We start from the raw sequence: 17,500 nt of genomic DNA on the forward strand, positions 1-17,500 counted from the left end.
TTAGCATAAGCTCACAGGCGATAACGAGCTGATCTGAGGGGATGGGGTCTTACATTAGCATTAGAGGGATCAGACTGTAAGCAGCCAGTGAGCAAGGGATGACAGAGGAGGTGTGAAGAGAAGTGTTCTACTGTGCTCCGCATGTCTGTTATTACCTTTTAAAGATTAAAGGAGAGGGAGAGGGAAAGGAGGGCGGGGAGGGGGAGGGTGGGGAGAGAGGGAGGGTGGGGAGAGAGGGAGGGTGGTACACGGTGAGATTTTGTGCCGGGTGATTATGCAGGTTTAACTAGAAGACGACGGCAGGATAAAGATGACGCGTTGGCAATCACAGCCTGTTGTTTTTGTTAATGAATTTACCAACGTTGTGTTGTTGCAGAGCTTAGTCCTACGCTAGTGATAGAACGCTTTGTGACGGTGATACAGTCGCCCGTGGTGACTTCACAGCGGGCCAACGCAACGTGGGAGTAGAGACAATAGAGAGTGTATCAACAATGCACATTACTGTAATAATCCCCCAAGGAAGAGCCCAGATACGAGAAGTGGGAAGAAAATAAATGGCCTGTGTTTAGCCCTGTCACCATGGCGACTAGATACAAGACTCTGGGAAGAAAGAAAATAGGGTAGGAGAGAGAGCTTGGGCGTGCCCATGTGTGAAAGTGAGGAGTGTAAGCGGGGGGACTATGTGTGTGTTCAATATAGTTTCAGAGAGAAACAGAAATAAAGAGAATATGGTTTACTTAAGAGCAAAGCTCCACTGGTAGTGAGGGGAGCAGGGCGAGAATGCAGCCTGTGGCGCACGTCCTGGATTTCATTTATTTGGCAGCGCACATTAGGACTGGGTTGGATTTCCCACACATTCACATCTTGATTGATGACAGCGGCATTGGCAAATGCTACACACATACATTCAACAACAAAAAGGGCCCCTCATCATTGGCTCAGTAAGGTATTTTGTGTTGACAAGCTGAAGAGCAGACTACCATAATGTCTGTATCGGGGAGACTGCTGGGGGCAGACATCGCGGAGGACAGGCTCATTGAAAAGCATAAAATGGGATGAGGAATGGTATCAAACATGGTGTGCTGTTACCATTCCTGATTCCATTCGATGCATTACAATGAGCCTGTGCAGGCTTGCATTCCTCATTCTATTTTATACAATGAGCCTCAGCCTCCACCAGCCTCCTCTGGTCTGAGCCTCCCCTCCACCAGCCTCCTCTGGTCTGAGTCTCCCCTCCACCAGCCTCCTCTAGTCTGAGCCTCCCCTCCACCAGCCTCCTCTGGTCTGAGTCTCCCCTCCACCAGCCTCCTCTAGTCTGAGCCTCTCCTCCACCAGCCTCTAGTCTGAGCCTCCCCTCCACCAGCCTCTAGTCTGAGCCTCCCCTCCACCAGCCTCTAGTCTGAGCCTCCCCTCCACCAGCCTCTAGTCTGAGCCTCCCCTCCACCAGCCTCTAGTCTGAGCCTCTCCTCCACCAGCCTCTAGTCTGAGCCTCCCCTCCACCAGCCTCTAGTCTGAGCCTCCCCTCCACCAGCCTCTAGTCTGAGCCTCTCCTCCACCAGCCTCTAGTCTGAGCCTCCCCTCCACCAGCCTCTAGTCTGAGCCTCCCCTCCACCAGCCTCTAGTCTGAGCCTCCCCTCCACCAGCCTCTAGTCTGAGCCTCTCCTCCACCAGCCTCTAGTCTGAGCCTCCCCTCCACCAGCCTCCTCTGGTCTGAGCCTCCCCTCCACCAGCCTCTAGTCTGAGCCTCCCCTCCACCAGCCTCCTCTGGTCTGAGTCTCCCCTCCACCAGCCTCTAGTCTGAGCCTCCCCTCCACCAGCCTCCTCTGGTCTGAGTCTCCCCTCCACCAGCCTCCTCTGGTCTGAGCCTCCCCTCCACCAGCCTCTAGTCTGAGCCTCTCCTCCACCAGCCTCTGGTCTGAGTCTCCCCTCCACCAGCCTCTGGTCTGAGCCTCCCCTCCACCAGCCTCCTCTGGTCTGAGTCTCCCCTCCACCAGCCTCTAGTCTGAGCCTCCCCTCCACCAGCCTCTAGTCTGAGCCTCCCCTCCACCAGCCTCTAGTCTGAGCCTCAGCCTCCACCAGCCTCCTCTGGTCATAAAAGCCTTATTTGAAGAAGTGAAAATGAGGCAGAGTCTGAGGGACGATTTCCATTTACTTTCCGTTGATGTTATCATAAAAAAAACTTTGCTAGCATGCACATTTTTCCAATTGCGTTTCCCTGTAGATGTTAGCCTAGAACTAGCTACATTAACTGTGCCTTGGATCTTAGTGGGGTTGCTACGTCGGCAAATATGATAGCAATAGTTTAAATTAAGCAGGGGTTATATGAGTGGATGTGACATCAAATAGCCTACCATTTACCAAGTAGCCTAGGCTGCTCTCACCATTGTAATACCCCCTGGTGTGGACTTAATTATGGAGGACTTCAAAGCACACGACCGCAAGTGACTCTGAACACAAGAATACACATTATTGCTAAAAATAGCTCCACCCATTTCATGCGCATTAAGATACACACCAAGACCATGCAACAGGCTTTAGACCTCCTCACCTTTTTAGCACAACGATACTACCCACATCTCAAATACCGCTAAGAGATCAAAAAGCCCAATGTGCACTGTGTGTGTGTGTGTGTGTGTGTGTGTGTGTGTGTGTGTGTGTATGTGCGTGTGCGTGTGGTAGAAGGGGGAAGGGTATAGTTGTCAGAGCTAGAAGCAGTGATTTGATAGGTGCAGCTGCAGCCAGGATATCCCCTGCATTTCAATGAGCTCTTCCTCTCCTCACTGCCCTCCAATCCCCCCCCCCCCCTTCTCTCTCTCTCTCTCTCTCTCTCTCTCTCTCTCTCTCACACACACACACACACACACACACACACACACACCTCACCTTCACACTCATTCTGTCATTCTGTCTCACACTTTTACATCCTCCCTCCTTCTTTTTTCACCCTGTCACACCCTAACGCCAGTCCTGATCCCTCTGCTCATATGGCAGTCTCTTTTCTCTCGTCTTTGCTCTCTCTTCCTCTGCCTCTCTTCCTCTTTCTACCCACTCTCTCCAACAGCAACAAACATTACCTTTCACATGAATCTAGCTTCTAAACATGATTTCTCCTCCACTGTTCCTTGTTCTTACCCCCCCGCGCCCGCCCGCTCCCCCTCCCTCTCCCTAGTTTCATTTGCTTGCACAACTCTCCCCTCTGCTTCTTAAGAGATGTTGAATAATCTCGTACTGCGGTAACAATTATTCTCCCACTTCGCTCGTTTTCAGTCGTTCCCCTCCTCCACCCTCTCTCCCTTCTTTCTTTCTCCTTCTACTCTCCTTCTGAGTCCCCATTCCGTATCATGTCTTTTTTCTCCTTCTGTAATGTGAGTGACAGGTCGTGGGCAGGGGCGGGTGTCAGCTGGAACTGTTGGCCCTCGTTCTAAAGGTTATTTTACCACGCGGGGAGCGATTAGTGGTGCGCACACAATTAAAGCTGAGATGAATTACAGCAGTCCAGCACGCGCACTATACCATGAAGGGTGAGGAGGCGCGGGCTGGAGCTGCATGGTAAAATGGTAGACCCACAGAACATTTCCTTCTTCATTTTCTTAAGCGTCGTGTGGAACCCGTCTCTCTCTCTCTCTCTGATCCCTCACTTTTTTCCTTTCTGTCGCACTCTTTCTGCACCCTCTCTATCATTCTGTTCATCCCCACTTAAAAATGTCCTCGGCTCCCCACTTTCTCTCTCTCTCTCTCTCTCTCTCTGTTCCCTGATTCCCCCTCACTCTCTCTCTTTCCCACATGCTGAGTGCATTAGCATCTCATATTTGAAAATGGTAAATTTGTGTCATTTATTACATTTCCCTTCATCTGCAATACAGCAATAATCTTATCCATGAGAGAGAGAGAGAGAGAGAGAGAGAGAGAGAGAGAGAGAGAGAGAGACAGACAGCGAGAGAAAGAGAGAGAGAGAGAGAGAGAGACTATAAGTGTGTTCTTGTTTGTGTGTGTCTGTGACCATCTTTATTAAGATCCCCTTTATTCGGGGCCGATAAATAAAATGTTATTCCACAGACATTTAATCATTTAAGACATCATCACCATCCATGTAAGGAAATAAACTGAACGACAGAGATACGAGAGAGGGAGAGATAGAGAGAGATAAAGAGAGAGAGAGAGAGAGAGAGAGAGAGAGAGAGAGAGAGAGAGAGAGAGAGAGAGAGAGAGAGACTGTGCGTATGTGTGTGTGCGTGTGTGTGTGTGCGTCTGTGTGTGTGTGTGTGGGTGTGTGTGGGCGTGTGTGTGTGTGTGTGTGTGTGTGTGTGTAGTGAGTGTCTGGGGAGGTGGATTTCACAGCAGGTACTGTATAATGCCTCAACAATCTCTCCGAGCCTCCTGGGAGAGTAGCAACAACAACAGCAAAGAGGAGTGCTGGCTGAATATTTGAAAACTGACAACAACCAGACCCAAGGGAATGGGCATTAAGGCAAAAACCAGCCCACAAGTCAATGATTAAACCAACATAATACAACCTCTCACCTCTCTGAAAATAGATTATTAAAACTCAAGCAAATTATACATCATACTATTATACCAGCTCGTGAAAGACACCATCGATATGGCGGGAAGCCATTTCCCACACAGAGGGAAGTGTCTGCGTCTTTTTTTTCTTAAGCTCTTAAAGGTCACAACATGGAGGGACAGCTTACCCTCACAGGAAGGTGGAGGCCCCTCGAATTCCAGGTGGGTCCCCAGTCGACAGGTCAGGATGTTGTTCCCACTCAGCAGGTAACCAGGCAGGCACCTGTAGCGTACAATGTCACCTGGAGAGAGAGAGAGAGAGGGGGGGGGATTAGAAACTAAAGCTTGTACTCGGTTTGTTTACAGTACGGAAGAAACTGAGAGGAAGACAAAATAGACAAAATGGCGACTAGCTGAAATATCTTTCCATTTCTACCACTGACTAATCACTATATACAGAGGAATGCAAATAAGCAGATAAGGCAAATTCATCTGGGCTGTCTTCCACATGCAATGAGAGCACCTGCTCTGACTTTATCTGACTCTATACTAGGTTCTTCATTATTCATTTTGTCTTTCCCTAAGGCCCCCTGGGTACTGCAGTTTGGCTGTGAATCAGCACTGCACCATGGCCCTATGGGATGTGTAGTCATTGTAGCAGAGACGCCTTAACTCCTCACATAAATCTGTGGGATGTGTGTGTGTGTGTGTGTGTGGCTGGGTGGGTGGGTTTACTGTATGTATGTATTTGTGTGTGTGTGTGTGTGTGTGTGTGTGTGTGTGTGTGTGAGTGTGTGTCTGTGTCCACGTGTGTGCGTGTGCGTGTTTGTGCATGCATGTGTGTTGGTGTGTGTGCATGTGTGTGTATGCGTGTGTGTGTGTGTGTGTGTGTGTGTGTGTGTGTGTGTGTGTGTGTGTGTGTAGAAGCAATACAAGTGTGTAGCTTGCTCTTTCCCCTATTCTGGGCACATTATTAATGAGAGCTGTCCAAGCCTGAAAATGAACTGGCAGTAGGACTATCTGCTCAAAATGCTCTGCTTCCATGAGCAAGGGACACCATCCCACAAAATGAACAGCGAGAGTTACATGCCGGTGTGTGTGTGTGTGTGTGTGTGTGTATATTACCCATTTACCAATTTTAAACTCCTTGCTAGCCATCAGGATCTCTGCATTGGGGATGATAGCCGGTGGCAGGCAAAACTGCAGTCTATATGCTGAAGAGGACAGATTCAAAAACATGATTTTCAATGCACTTACTTATCACCTGTCACCATAAGCATTCACCACCTGATAGAGGAAGAGAGAGGAATGCATACCTTGGTAGTTGATTCGGAAAAGTCCACCTTTTTCCGTGTCGCTACGGAAACGTACCAAGACCTGATTGGAAGTGCTGCTGGGCGGTTCGTTGGGCTCTCCGTCAGTGAACACCCCTAGCTTCCTGGCGGTCTCCTGTGGCCCGTCCCTGAGGGGGGGGGGGGGGGGGGGTGAAAGGACATTCAAATCAAAGATGTTTGAAGAAAGGAAGATATACAACTCTTGTGGATTTCTACAGTACAAACAACTTGGACTGCCTAGTCTCATTCCAGATCTGACTCTGGGAAGTGAGCCTTCTCAATTCTCTAAACATCTCAGTTCAAACTCACAGACCAACAATGAGATGCCTGCCTATGCTAGTTCAATAAGAGACTAGTCCTTAAGTGCTTACACTCCATACTCATTCCAAATTCAATTGCCCCGTTGTGGTCTGATCCATTACGTCTAAAACAGGATACAATTACAGATAATCTGCAAATGGCAGGTCTGGATACCAATCTGACTGTAATGTCTTCCAATGGGAGTGGCCCTGGAAGTGATGCCCCAGCCTTGGCACTCCCTGTGTGTTGCATGGGCACTTTAGCCAGCTCCCATATTCCTACCACAGCCATTCAGCTTAAAAACCATCTGTCTTTGGCTGTCAGAGTGGGCAACCAAGATTACAACCAGCTCTAGAAACGGCTGGCTGGGGACCGCTGATTTGCAGTACTGTGGCCAAGCTGCCTTTACTCCCCACCCCCCACCCCTTTTCCGTGACTCAGTGGCAGCAGTGTTAACTGGAAACTGGGGAACACAATACCCGCCATGTTGGATCCAAAAGAGCTGGTCAGGAACAAGCAGCACATCAGGAAAAAAATGCCGTTTCCAGATGCCAGGTTTAACTTTGGGAAAGGTGAACGGTTTTTGTGAACTTGTGGGAGTCATGTAACGTCAATATTGACTAAGTCAGCATCGGTGCATGGCAAGTATAAAGTTGTTGCATTTTCTTTTCTTTTCTTTTGTTTCATACTGAATGCAAAACAGACGAAGGGTTTGGACCATGCGTGCTTTCCTCAGGTTGCCAGGTTGGCTGACACTCCGATACCCGCTCGCTGTGAGACCTTTAGAGCCTGTCTCAGTGAGAGGGATCAACTGAGACTGGCATCAACCAAGAATGCTAAATCCCCATCCTTGCCCATGAGTGCGGTAAGAACGGCAGGTTCATACAGACTCCCTCCCTGCCTGTCCCCTCGGACTGAGGTCGCGCCGCACATGCTGAGAATGAGATTATCATTGAACATGCTGAGATTATCATTGAACATTCCAGTCATGAAACAAATTGAAAAAGAAACGAATGCCAAACACACACATTTGAATGCTCCGTTTGATGGGGTTATAGAGCAATGGAAATAGAAAGAGGAAAAGGAAAAAGGAGAGAGGCCTGCTGTCAAAGCAGGAGGGTGGAGGCAGTGAGGGAGTGGTAGGTGAAAGAGGGTTGTGGGTGACTAGCGTGGGAGAGAGAAAGAGTGAAAGCCAAGAGAGCCAGTGAAGGATAGAACAGTTGTTCTTCTGTGGTACCTTGGTACTCCAAAACAGCTGCTAACTATGGGTGTCACAATTTGATGTAAACAGACACCTCTCGGAAATGAGAAAGACGTGAAATTCGTCTTGAAAGTTTTTCTGACCTAAAACTCAGATTTTCGTTTTTTTAGCTAACATTCAACTCGAAGATGTGAAGTACCCACTCGTTATTTTTCCGAACAGTTTTACGTTCATTAAATAAGTGTAATCTATAACACAATGACTTCGTTTCTTGTTGTTTGATGGGGATTCATTATCTTTGATGGGGATTTTCTGTGCTTAGTGATTTCAGGTGTAGCAACTTTCAAATACTCATGTCGTCTTCAATTTGTTTCCGATTTCAATGTATGATGCATCATTTGAAAGCTTACAATCTGTAGTTTAAGCACATGTAAAAAACAGAAAAATGATTTTGACTACAGGTAGACCTTTTCATTGGCAGTTGTCACAGGGGTACAAAACCACACCAGAACTGGGAGCATGACATGAAAGAACATGAGATGCATAGAAACATAAAGACCAAATAGATTGAAAGAGATGAGAGAGACCAGGAGAAACGGGTCGAGAGGAGCAGAACAGATTATCCAGTGAACTGAACCTTGACTCTCACCTGCAAACGAGAAAAAATGAGGGGAAAAAAAGCAACAGAAAATAAGTTGGAGGCTGCCTTGGCTGAGGAGAAGAAGTGGTTGGAAGAGATTGGAAGAGGTAGAAAAAAGAAAGGATAAGAGGACTGAAGGAGGGTTATGAAGAAGTGGTGGAAAGGATGATACAGAAGATTAGATTGGAGATGAGGTATTGGAGAATGAGAGTGAATGGAGGGTTGTCAGAATCTTGTCCAGATCGGGATGACACCATGAATGCATTTTCTGAATCGCATACTGTAATTTGTTCCTGTGATACTTGTGTATAGGCCTGGTCATAACAGAATACAAAACATGAGTTCTAGGTATTCCACATTTTCTTGATTGACATTTGTGACCCTGTGATTGACATACGTTTTTTTCTGAGGAACAGGGACACTCACCAGACCGTGATGAAGTCATGAGGCCCATGGACCTGCAGCAGGGTAAAGTTGAGTCTAATGCCCAGGCCAGGGGCCACCGTGATAAGCCACGTACAGTCAGCTGAGATGGGGTATTCTTCTGGATACCCTGGGGAAAACATAGTCCCGTTGTCTGACGTGATGTTCCCTCCACAGGGCACTAAGGGTAGAGAGAGAGAGAGAGAGAGAGAGAGAGAGAGAGAGAGAGAGAGAGAGAGAGAGAGAGAGAGAGAGAGAGAGAGAGAGAGAGAGAGAGAGAGAGAGAGAGAGAGAGAGAGAGAGAGAGAGAGAGAGAGAGAGAGAGAGAGAGAGAGAGAGAGAGAGAGAGAGAGAGAGAGAGAGAGAGAGAGAGAGAGAGAGAGAGAGAGAAGGAGATTAGTAACAGAAGGCATGAATACAACCGTACAAAAGCATGATTCCAGGGGGGAAAAAGAGGGTTCTCTTCTCCCCGTTCTGTCTCTCTCGCTCTCCCCACCCCTTTCTCCCTGGTGCTCGAGAGTTTGTCAAGGCTAAAGATTAACCAAGAAAGCCTGTTAGCGCGCAAGGACTCGGATGGTGGAGTGTTCAGGAAAGATAAAGCCAAAAACCCATCCCAGTTGGGGTGGAGTGGGGCGAGGGGAGGGTGTGGGTCTGAGGAGGTGAGTGGTTAGGGTGGGCTAAATTGGGGGGCTAGTGGGGAGGGGGCTGTGGGGGTGTGTGTCTTCCTGAGCTGTAAAGGACAAGAACTGGGTGACAGTGAGACTCTTATGTAAAATTAGACCCAGGGTGCCGGTCATCACACACTCCCAACTCTCAAGAGATGTCCCCAGACAAAGAGCTTGCTCTGGGCTGTTTAGTCCCCGTCCCTCCCACCGACTGACTGACTGCTTCTGTAGACACATCTTAAGCATACCGGCTAAGCCTGTCTGGAGACCCAGGGAGGAATAATCACAGTGGTCCAGCCAGCTTATACAACCCAATGCATTTATCTTAGGGGAACATTCTGAGACTGCTGTGACACCCAGGCTCTTGCCCTCAGCTCAAAGTGTGTCTCTCTAATCTTTTGCTTTTCCCTCTCTGATCTATGTTGTTTTCGGCCTCCGTTTGTCGGTCAGTCTGTCAGTCGATCGGTCTGTCAGTCTGTGTTCATCTGTGTTCGTCTGCCTGTCTGTCTGTCTGTCTCTGTGTCTGTGTCGGCCTCTCCCTCTGGTGGTGTTAATCCCTGTTGTGGTGAGCGACCCTCTCCTGTCACCTCACCAAAATGAGCTATCGATCAGGCCCATTGATTAAAACCTGCCTGCACGATGGAGGCGTGCCGTGCGTTGACGCCATCGATTGGCCACTGTCTGTGTGTGTGTGTATTTGTGTGCGTGCGTGCGTGCCTGTGTGTCTGTTTGGAGGGAGGAATCATGACAAGAGGAGCAGGTGAGAAGGCCGGGCATTGGAACTCTTGTCTGCTGTTTGTTGACCGACTCACTGGCAATGGACAACATGCAGGAAGCAGGGAGAGAACAAGGTGGGGAGACAAGAAAGGGAGGAGGAGTAGAGGGTAATGTGGAAATGTAGGACAGTGTAAGAGGATCAATGCCATAGGTTGGGTGGAGTGAAGTGGGGGAGGACAGGAGGGTAGAAGGGAGGGAGGGATAAAATAGTTGGAGGTTATAGAGAGGAAGGTAGAATGGAAGCGAGTGATTGAAGATCGATCCTCGTCTCACACTGAGGAGAGGAAATCTATGCAAATGGCAGAGGGAGAGAGGACCTCTGTGCCTGGCCTGTTAGCAGAATGAGTGTACTGTAAGTGCTGGCGGAGTAAAAGCCTGCTGGGTGGTGGGGGAAGGGGGGGGGGGGGGGGTCTGTCAAGCACTGGGGCCAACAGGTGTAAAGGCACTAGTAGCTGCCACAACAACAACGACAAAAACAACTAGACCAAAAACATCAACGTGAACAAAACTCTTGGCCTTATTCAGCCACGGCAAAGTTAGCAAATCCTTGCAATAAGTCTGAGAACATGTCATGTAAGCCACATGGTGCATACTGTTTTAATTTGGATTTTTGAAAACACAAATTCATTTTCAACATTGGTCTATGCCAAGTCAAATGTCAAACTCAAGTCAGATTATCCAGTTTGCAGGTGCATTTAATCCATTAAGGATGAGCTCCATTCATTTTTTATCTCCTGCTGTATCACTTTCTCACACCAGGCAACTGCATTAAAGCCAATTCAATTACACTCACAGTCAGACAGCTTCAGAAACACAGTGGGCTGATTTCTCTATTCTCAATGTAGATGTGGAGCACATTAATGGAACAACACAACATGCACACGCGCACACACACACACACACGCACATGCACACGCACACACGCACACGCATGCACACACCCACAAGCAGACACACACGTGCACAGCGACACCAATACTCAAATATGTGCGTACAAACACATACAGTGTATGACTCACTCTTCTCATGTGTAACATTATTCACTGGTTATCTTCCACTCCACAGCCACGCACACACACGCGCACACACACACACACACACATGCGCACACACACACACACGCGCGCACACACACACACACACACACACACACACACACACACACGCACGCACACACACACACACAGAGAAATCTAAAGCCTCAACACACTACAAATAGGTTTGAGAGATACTCATCCTCCCATGTCTCTGGCTCTCTCTCCACCTATCCCACGCACCTCATCAATCACCCAACAAACCCATCAAAGGACCCATGTCATGGCCATCACCTCTCCCAGTCTGTAATTTCACCAGTGTTATTGAATAATTGACAGAGAGAGCGTGAGAAGATGGGTCAAGGGCGAGAGGTAGGAGAGAGCACCCCTTACTTTTTTTCCCCTCATCTCTATATCTTTTTCTGTTCTTTTTCTCCCTTTCTCCTTGGCTTTGGTATTGATGGCTTTGAGGAGCTCTACAATCTTGCATTGGCAAAATGTTAATGCAGCAACAGAATTTTGCATTATTCATAGCAGCTAATCTCCACCTACGCACGAGGCCTCACGGAACGGTGACGCAACTGCTCACTAGAGTGTAAACAGGAAGTGTTTTCTTTGATTAGGATCGCCTCCAGAAGTGGGAGGAAGTGGCCCTTTAGTTTATAATCTAACTTCAATCTCTGTGTATAGAAACCGTAGGGCTGAACAGCTAAAATCAATGAGATAACAGGTAAACAAATAAATCGACAAACATGTTACATCATAAGATGGCGTGTCATTCGTTACCTTCACAGCGGGGGAATGGGCGGTCCCAATTCCGTGTGGTTCCATGCTCGCATGTCAGGATGGAATGTCCCATTAGCTGGTAACCAGGGTGGCATTCAAAGGAAATGGACTGGCCCACGTTAAAGCCAGCCCCCACCACTACCCCGAAGTGAAAAGGTTCAGGGTCCGGACACTCCTGAAGCTCATAGGCTGGAAGAGAGAAGGGGGGGGGGGGGATACCTGTCAACCAATACCTGAGGACAAGGAAATACATACAGTAACACTGATCCAGTGGCTTCTGGGATTCTTTGTTTGTTTGTTTTTTTGGGGGGGAGGATTCAAATCACTGTGGAAGAGGAGATTCTGAAATACAAAACAAGAGGTGTTTGTTTGTGGACAGTTAATTCTATTTTTAATTTGTGGCTTTCGTATACAGATCATAACACATTTGTGACGTGGACTTGTACAATAATATAATATTGGAATCACTCTCAATATTACTGTCTCAATAATGATACTAATTTGCATCTAGTGATAATTAGTGGTTTCAACACAGCTGTCTAACAACAGGTCTGTTACTTCATGTGACTGTGTGGGTGTACTGGGGGGGTTACAGGTGGACCAGAAACAGCAACAAAAAGTGCTATGAAAACATACAGTAGAAAATAGAAAAGCACAGTCTGATACTATTGTAATTGTTTCTAAGTAAGGACTCCATGGGTGTACACTGCGGTAGACACAAAATGGACACATGCTGTTCTCAGTTTCCTCCTCTCTGCTAGATCCCAGCAATCCTGCGCAACCACACAACATCAGGCTGGAACTAATTCATCTGGATGTCTGAACACTGAACACTCTTCCAGACATCTGCTGCGTGATATGATGCGTGATATGGTTTCCATGTCTTTATTTTGCCTCCCTCTATCTCCCTCCCATCCTCCCTCTCACTAAGCTTCTTGTCAGCTGTAAAGGTGTTCTTGGAGGAAACTTTTACAGCAACCAAAAGTGCCGGCGGCATGCTCAACTTCTGCTAGCGGAGTTTGATGCAGTCATCAGAACCCTGGGTAAATTATTCTCCATTTCTCGTAGATACAAAAGCGAGCAAGCAGTGAGCCTTGAAGGCCTGGGATATAAATATGACTAAAGAAATTGATTTCTATGGATCAGAGCATCCTTTGTGAAAGATAAGTCATGCAAGCGCTGCAAAAGGGGGGCATTTCCAAATATAATGCTTGATTTATATGCTAATGTACACATAATTATGTAAATGCAGATAGTACCTTTCAATTTGCTGGCTCGTTCATTGAATCACAATATAAACTTGAGCACCTTTTGTTCTGCTGCCTTGCAGATGAGGGAGTTTTTCCTATTCTGGGGTACAGATATGGAGCAGAGCTTTCCAAAAGCAAACAACCCTTTACATCAGGCAAGGGGAGAGACATAATAAGTGATCAACTCTGCTTTTTATAATGAAGATTTATAGACCTGTAGACTTTTACAGACTCTCTGGGTTGATTAGCTTCATATATAGAATCCCTATGAGTAATTCAGTCAATGCGAAACATTATGGCTTTACACGCATGCAAGATCAGTCTACAGTGAAATGCTACTGATCTAACGCTATTTAATCTTAAGACAAACCCTGGCAAGATCCCAAGATGGTAATTCATCATTTTGACAATTGATGATTTATGTTCAGAGAAGAGGCGCAACATTCTCTCTAATGTAGAAACCTTTAAAAACATGACGTTTCGTTCTCACCACCTTCATCAGACAATTTATGATTCAGCCATAAATAGTCAATCTCTGATCAAGTTAATGCAGAGGAATGTTTGATTACATTGTATAAAAAACTTCATCTGCCTGATGGTTTTTATTCTCTCTCTCATCCAGCATTATGAACTAGTCGGTGGTTTTCAAATCCTTACCCTGGTACTCAAACTTGAAACCTGGCTTGTTCTGGGAGTGGTCGCTGTGGAAGTACACCGTGGTCTCATGGGATGTGGTGAGAAGAGAGGTCGGGACGTCCTCGCCACTGAATCGACCAATCACAGTGCTGGTGTCCAGGGGTCCATTGCGAATCTCTAGAAAGTCATGGTTAGCCTCGGTGGAGAAGTTGAGGAACTGAACATGGGCTCCTTGGAAAGGGGGAGGGGCATGGGTGGGTTACACAAAAGAAGAGTAAGACTTCTGGTTCGGATTCAACTACTAAACAACTGTTCATCCTATATAACCTGTTAGAAGATCTAAAACTATTTTCATTATAGCCACTGACTCAAATACACAGAAATGATGAGTTACTAATAAAGTCTGACTATGGCTACTACCATGACTGCTACTACTACATCCAAATGACAGTGTTAAAACATCCTACGTACAATGGGGGACATGAGCATTCAACACATTCTTTTTCAACACAATTCAACATATTTCCATTGCAGCTATTCACGTGAAATGTAGATCAGACATTGGTATTAACTCAATCAAACTACACAGCTAAAGAAGTAACATTCCAATCCATAAAAAAGTGCAATGTGCAATAAAGGGGAATGACACAGGAAAGAAGTATTGAACACGGTAATGTATTTAACACTTGGTGGGGAAACCTTAGTTTCCAAAGACAGCTTCAAGATGCTTCCTGTACAAACCCCCCCCTGATCTCTCACTGTGATAAAGTGGGATTTTGGACCATTCTTCAACACAGACAGTCTTTACATTTTCAAGATTCCGGGGGCCCGTTCCTTACACAAATGTTCCATTGGTTTTAAGTGTTGACTAGGCCAGTCCAACACCTTTATTGTCTTCCTCTTCAACCAATTGAGAGTCTCCTTTGCAGTATGTTTTGGATCGTTGTCTTGCTGGAAGATCCACCTGTGTCTCATCCTCAACATCCTGGTGGATGGCAACAGATTCTTCTCAAGAATTTCCCGGTACATGGCTCCATTCATCTTCCCTTCAATAATTTGGATACCACCAGTACCATGTGAAAACAGCCCCATACCATGATGCTTCCACCTCCGAACTTCACTGTAGGTATGGTATTTTTAGGGTCGTATGCAGAGCCATTTCTCCTTCAAACATGGCGTGTCATATTGTTGCCAAAAAGTTAGATTTCTGACTCGTCTGACCAGACTAAATTCTCCCAGTAATTTACAGGCTTTTCAACATTTTCTGTAGCAAACTTCAAAAGAGCTTCATCATGCCTTTTCTTCGGTAATGGAATCTTCCAGGGTGAGACCATGGCGGTGGAGTGCTGGAGTCCTATCGTTTTCTTTGTCATAACTGTAGCCATTGCTTCCAGGTCTTTCTGGAGCTCTGCTCTGTACCTCCTCCTCACCCCTCCTTTGATATCACCTTGCAGAGTTCTCCCCAGGAGTTTTGAACAAGGTGGCGCTGGATTGCATTATCAAAACCGACCTGTGTGTATTTGTGCTAAAAAAGTACAGCTAAAACATTTACCATAATAATGCTTTCAGTTGCATTTTCGCTTTTAACAACAATGTCATTGGTGATCAAAGATAGTTACTCTGTCATTACTGAATATCAGTTTAATTTGCTCTGAAATGACACGGTGGCAGAGCCAAGTCAACAGGGTGGCGCGGCGCCCCTCTTAGATTCTTTTTTAGGAGAACCCTGCCTTGCCGATGTTCTTGTTGTTGTTGGCACAGTGCTACTATCACGCCATCTGTTTAGTCACAGCATTGACTAAACGAAAATTAATTCTCCTTCTTCTAGCATTGTGACTGCCAATGCCCCCTGGTCATAGCATAGATTTATTTTTCTTATGATGACTGATGGATAGTTGATTCACTTACTTAGACAAAATGTATTTGTTGCTTTGGATAAAGGTGTCGGCTAAATGCCAACAATATAAATGTAAATGTATATGCTTCAGTGGTCATTGGCTCTTGGGCTACCATTGTGACTAACTTGCTGACTGCCCTGTCAGAAATCTTGCGAAGAGCTCCTGTGCATGGCCGGTTCATGGTCGATTGAAGTTCCTTCCACTTGTGGATAATGGCCCCAATGGTGCTTATAGGAACATTTAGGAGTTGTGAAATCCATCGGCAACCAGTGCCATTACTATGCTGCTCAACAATCTTGTTGCAACGGTCTTGGGAGAGCTCTTTGCCTCTACCCATCATGAGATGTTTCTTGCAGTAAAGCTTGGTGACAAATGATTTGTTTACTTGCATTCAGAGTTAGGAAACCCTTTTTTCCAATAGTGGAAGTACTTACCCACCAACATACACTAACCCAGCTGATTAGCACAGGTAGGAGAACTCATTATTGGCATAAGCTGGTTTAGTGCTTTTTCTTACTGTGTTCAATACTTTTTTTCTGTGTCATTCCACTTTATTGACATAGCTTTTTTCTATGTGTGTTAGCTTTTTTTCTATGAGTGTTACAATTTCTTCAGCTGTGTTGTTGTATTGAGTTAATATCAATGTCTGGTCTACATTTCAAGTGAACAGCTGCAATGGAAATATGTTTAATTAAAAAAATGGTTGATGTGTTGAATACGTATTTCCCCCACTGTATGTGCTGCATATCTGCTTTAGTGCTATTGTCGAGACTAACCACAACATCTTAGTGAACGAGGAGGCCTCTCACCGTATCCAACAGGCAGGTAGATTCTCCAGGTGCAGTCACTGTTGCTAGGGTAGTTTCCAGGGAAACCAGGGCTGAGGATCATGCCCTCCATGTCTTCCCTGATGCCTCCACATTGGGCTGGGCAGAGGGGGGACGGAGACAGAGACATTTTATGTGGGTGAGCCGAGGGACGTTCACCTCACAGGCAGGTTAGGAAGCTAGTTGGTGTCTAGGGCTAGGGGTCATGCCTGGGGTGAAATGGAATGTGCAGTTTTGTGTAACAGGTTCAAATAGAATGCAAACAAGACTGGGTGTTATCTTTCCAGTGTTTAACCCAATCTCTAGCACCAGCATAACAACATGTGTTTCATACAGACTGCCCACTAGCTATCAAAAACAAAAAGTGGAGTTGTGTCTAGCTTTAAGTAAGTTAGCTAGCTAGCTAGCTAGCTACTTACCAAAACCAGTTGTACACATGATGTACATCATGGGGAGTGCCTGTCAATACTTTGAATTCGGCTTTGAGTGGTATCAAAAGACTCACGAGCATCTTTGAAGCCTAAACTCTTCTGTTCACACATTTAAAAAAAAGACACCTCTCTCCTCTCATCCTCTCTATCCTCCGACCTCCCTGCATCTTTGTGCTTAAACCACTGATTGATTCAAATGTCACTTTGATTGAAGCACATGGATAGGCCTCAAAGGTAGTGAGAAAGAGAGAAAGCAATAGAGGGATACGTATATAAAGTGTATGTGTGTGTGTGCGTGCAAATGAACGAGAGAGAGAGAGAGATAATTAGAGAGAAAGAATTAGAGCATGAGCATTAGCTTGCCATAAAGGGGGCATGACGGGTTAATCGGTGGTCTCTGCCAGCAGAAAAGCAGAGGGTAATCAGGAAACTGCTGATCCTTGTAAAAGCCATGAATCTCCCCGAGACTTCCACCAATCACGGCCTCAGATAAAACTAATTAGGCGATAGTAGGTCGTTCCAATAAGTGGAACGCGTTTGTCAAGACTCTCACAGGCTTCTGAGCATGCAGATGAAAGGCATGGGTCACAAAGACATATCTGTGTTCAAACACATGCAGGGATACATACATACACACACACACACACACACACACACACACACACACGCAGACACATGCAGACACATGCAGACACATGCAGACACATGCAGACACATGCAGACACATGCACACTACGTTTCCTTGTTGTCTGTAGGCCTGTAGCCTTGTTTACATCTCTCTAAAATGGTTTCCAT

The 17,500-nt window shown here is 46.3% G+C and overlaps 1 protein-coding gene across 1 annotated transcript in view; it reads right to left on the minus strand.

Annotated features, from left to right (window-relative positions):
- Positions 1 to 17,500, minus strand: part of csmd2 (CUB and Sushi multiple domains 2) — a gene marked incomplete at both ends in the record, with an annotated part of 261,827 nt that overhangs the window by 39,222 nt on the left and 205,105 nt on the right. Inside the window, 7 exons of the mRNA XM_080530688.1 lie at positions 4,692 to 4,805; positions 5,637 to 5,717; positions 5,820 to 5,965; positions 8,405 to 8,582; positions 11,664 to 11,852; positions 13,571 to 13,780; positions 16,257 to 16,373. Of these exons, the coding sequence (XP_080386814.1) occupies positions 4,692 to 4,805; positions 5,637 to 5,717; positions 5,820 to 5,965; positions 8,405 to 8,582; positions 11,664 to 11,852; positions 13,571 to 13,780; positions 16,257 to 16,373 (1,035 nt within the window). The remainder of the gene's footprint in view (positions 1 to 4,691; positions 4,806 to 5,636; positions 5,718 to 5,819; positions 5,966 to 8,404; positions 8,583 to 11,663; positions 11,853 to 13,570; positions 13,781 to 16,256; positions 16,374 to 17,500) is intronic.

The sequence above is a fragment of the Nansenia antarctica genome (genome assembly GCF_963989245.1).
Source record: "Nansenia antarctica genome assembly, chromosome: 5".
NCBI classification, from domain to species: Eukaryota; Metazoa; Chordata; class Actinopteri; order Argentiniformes; family Microstomatidae; genus Nansenia; species Nansenia antarctica.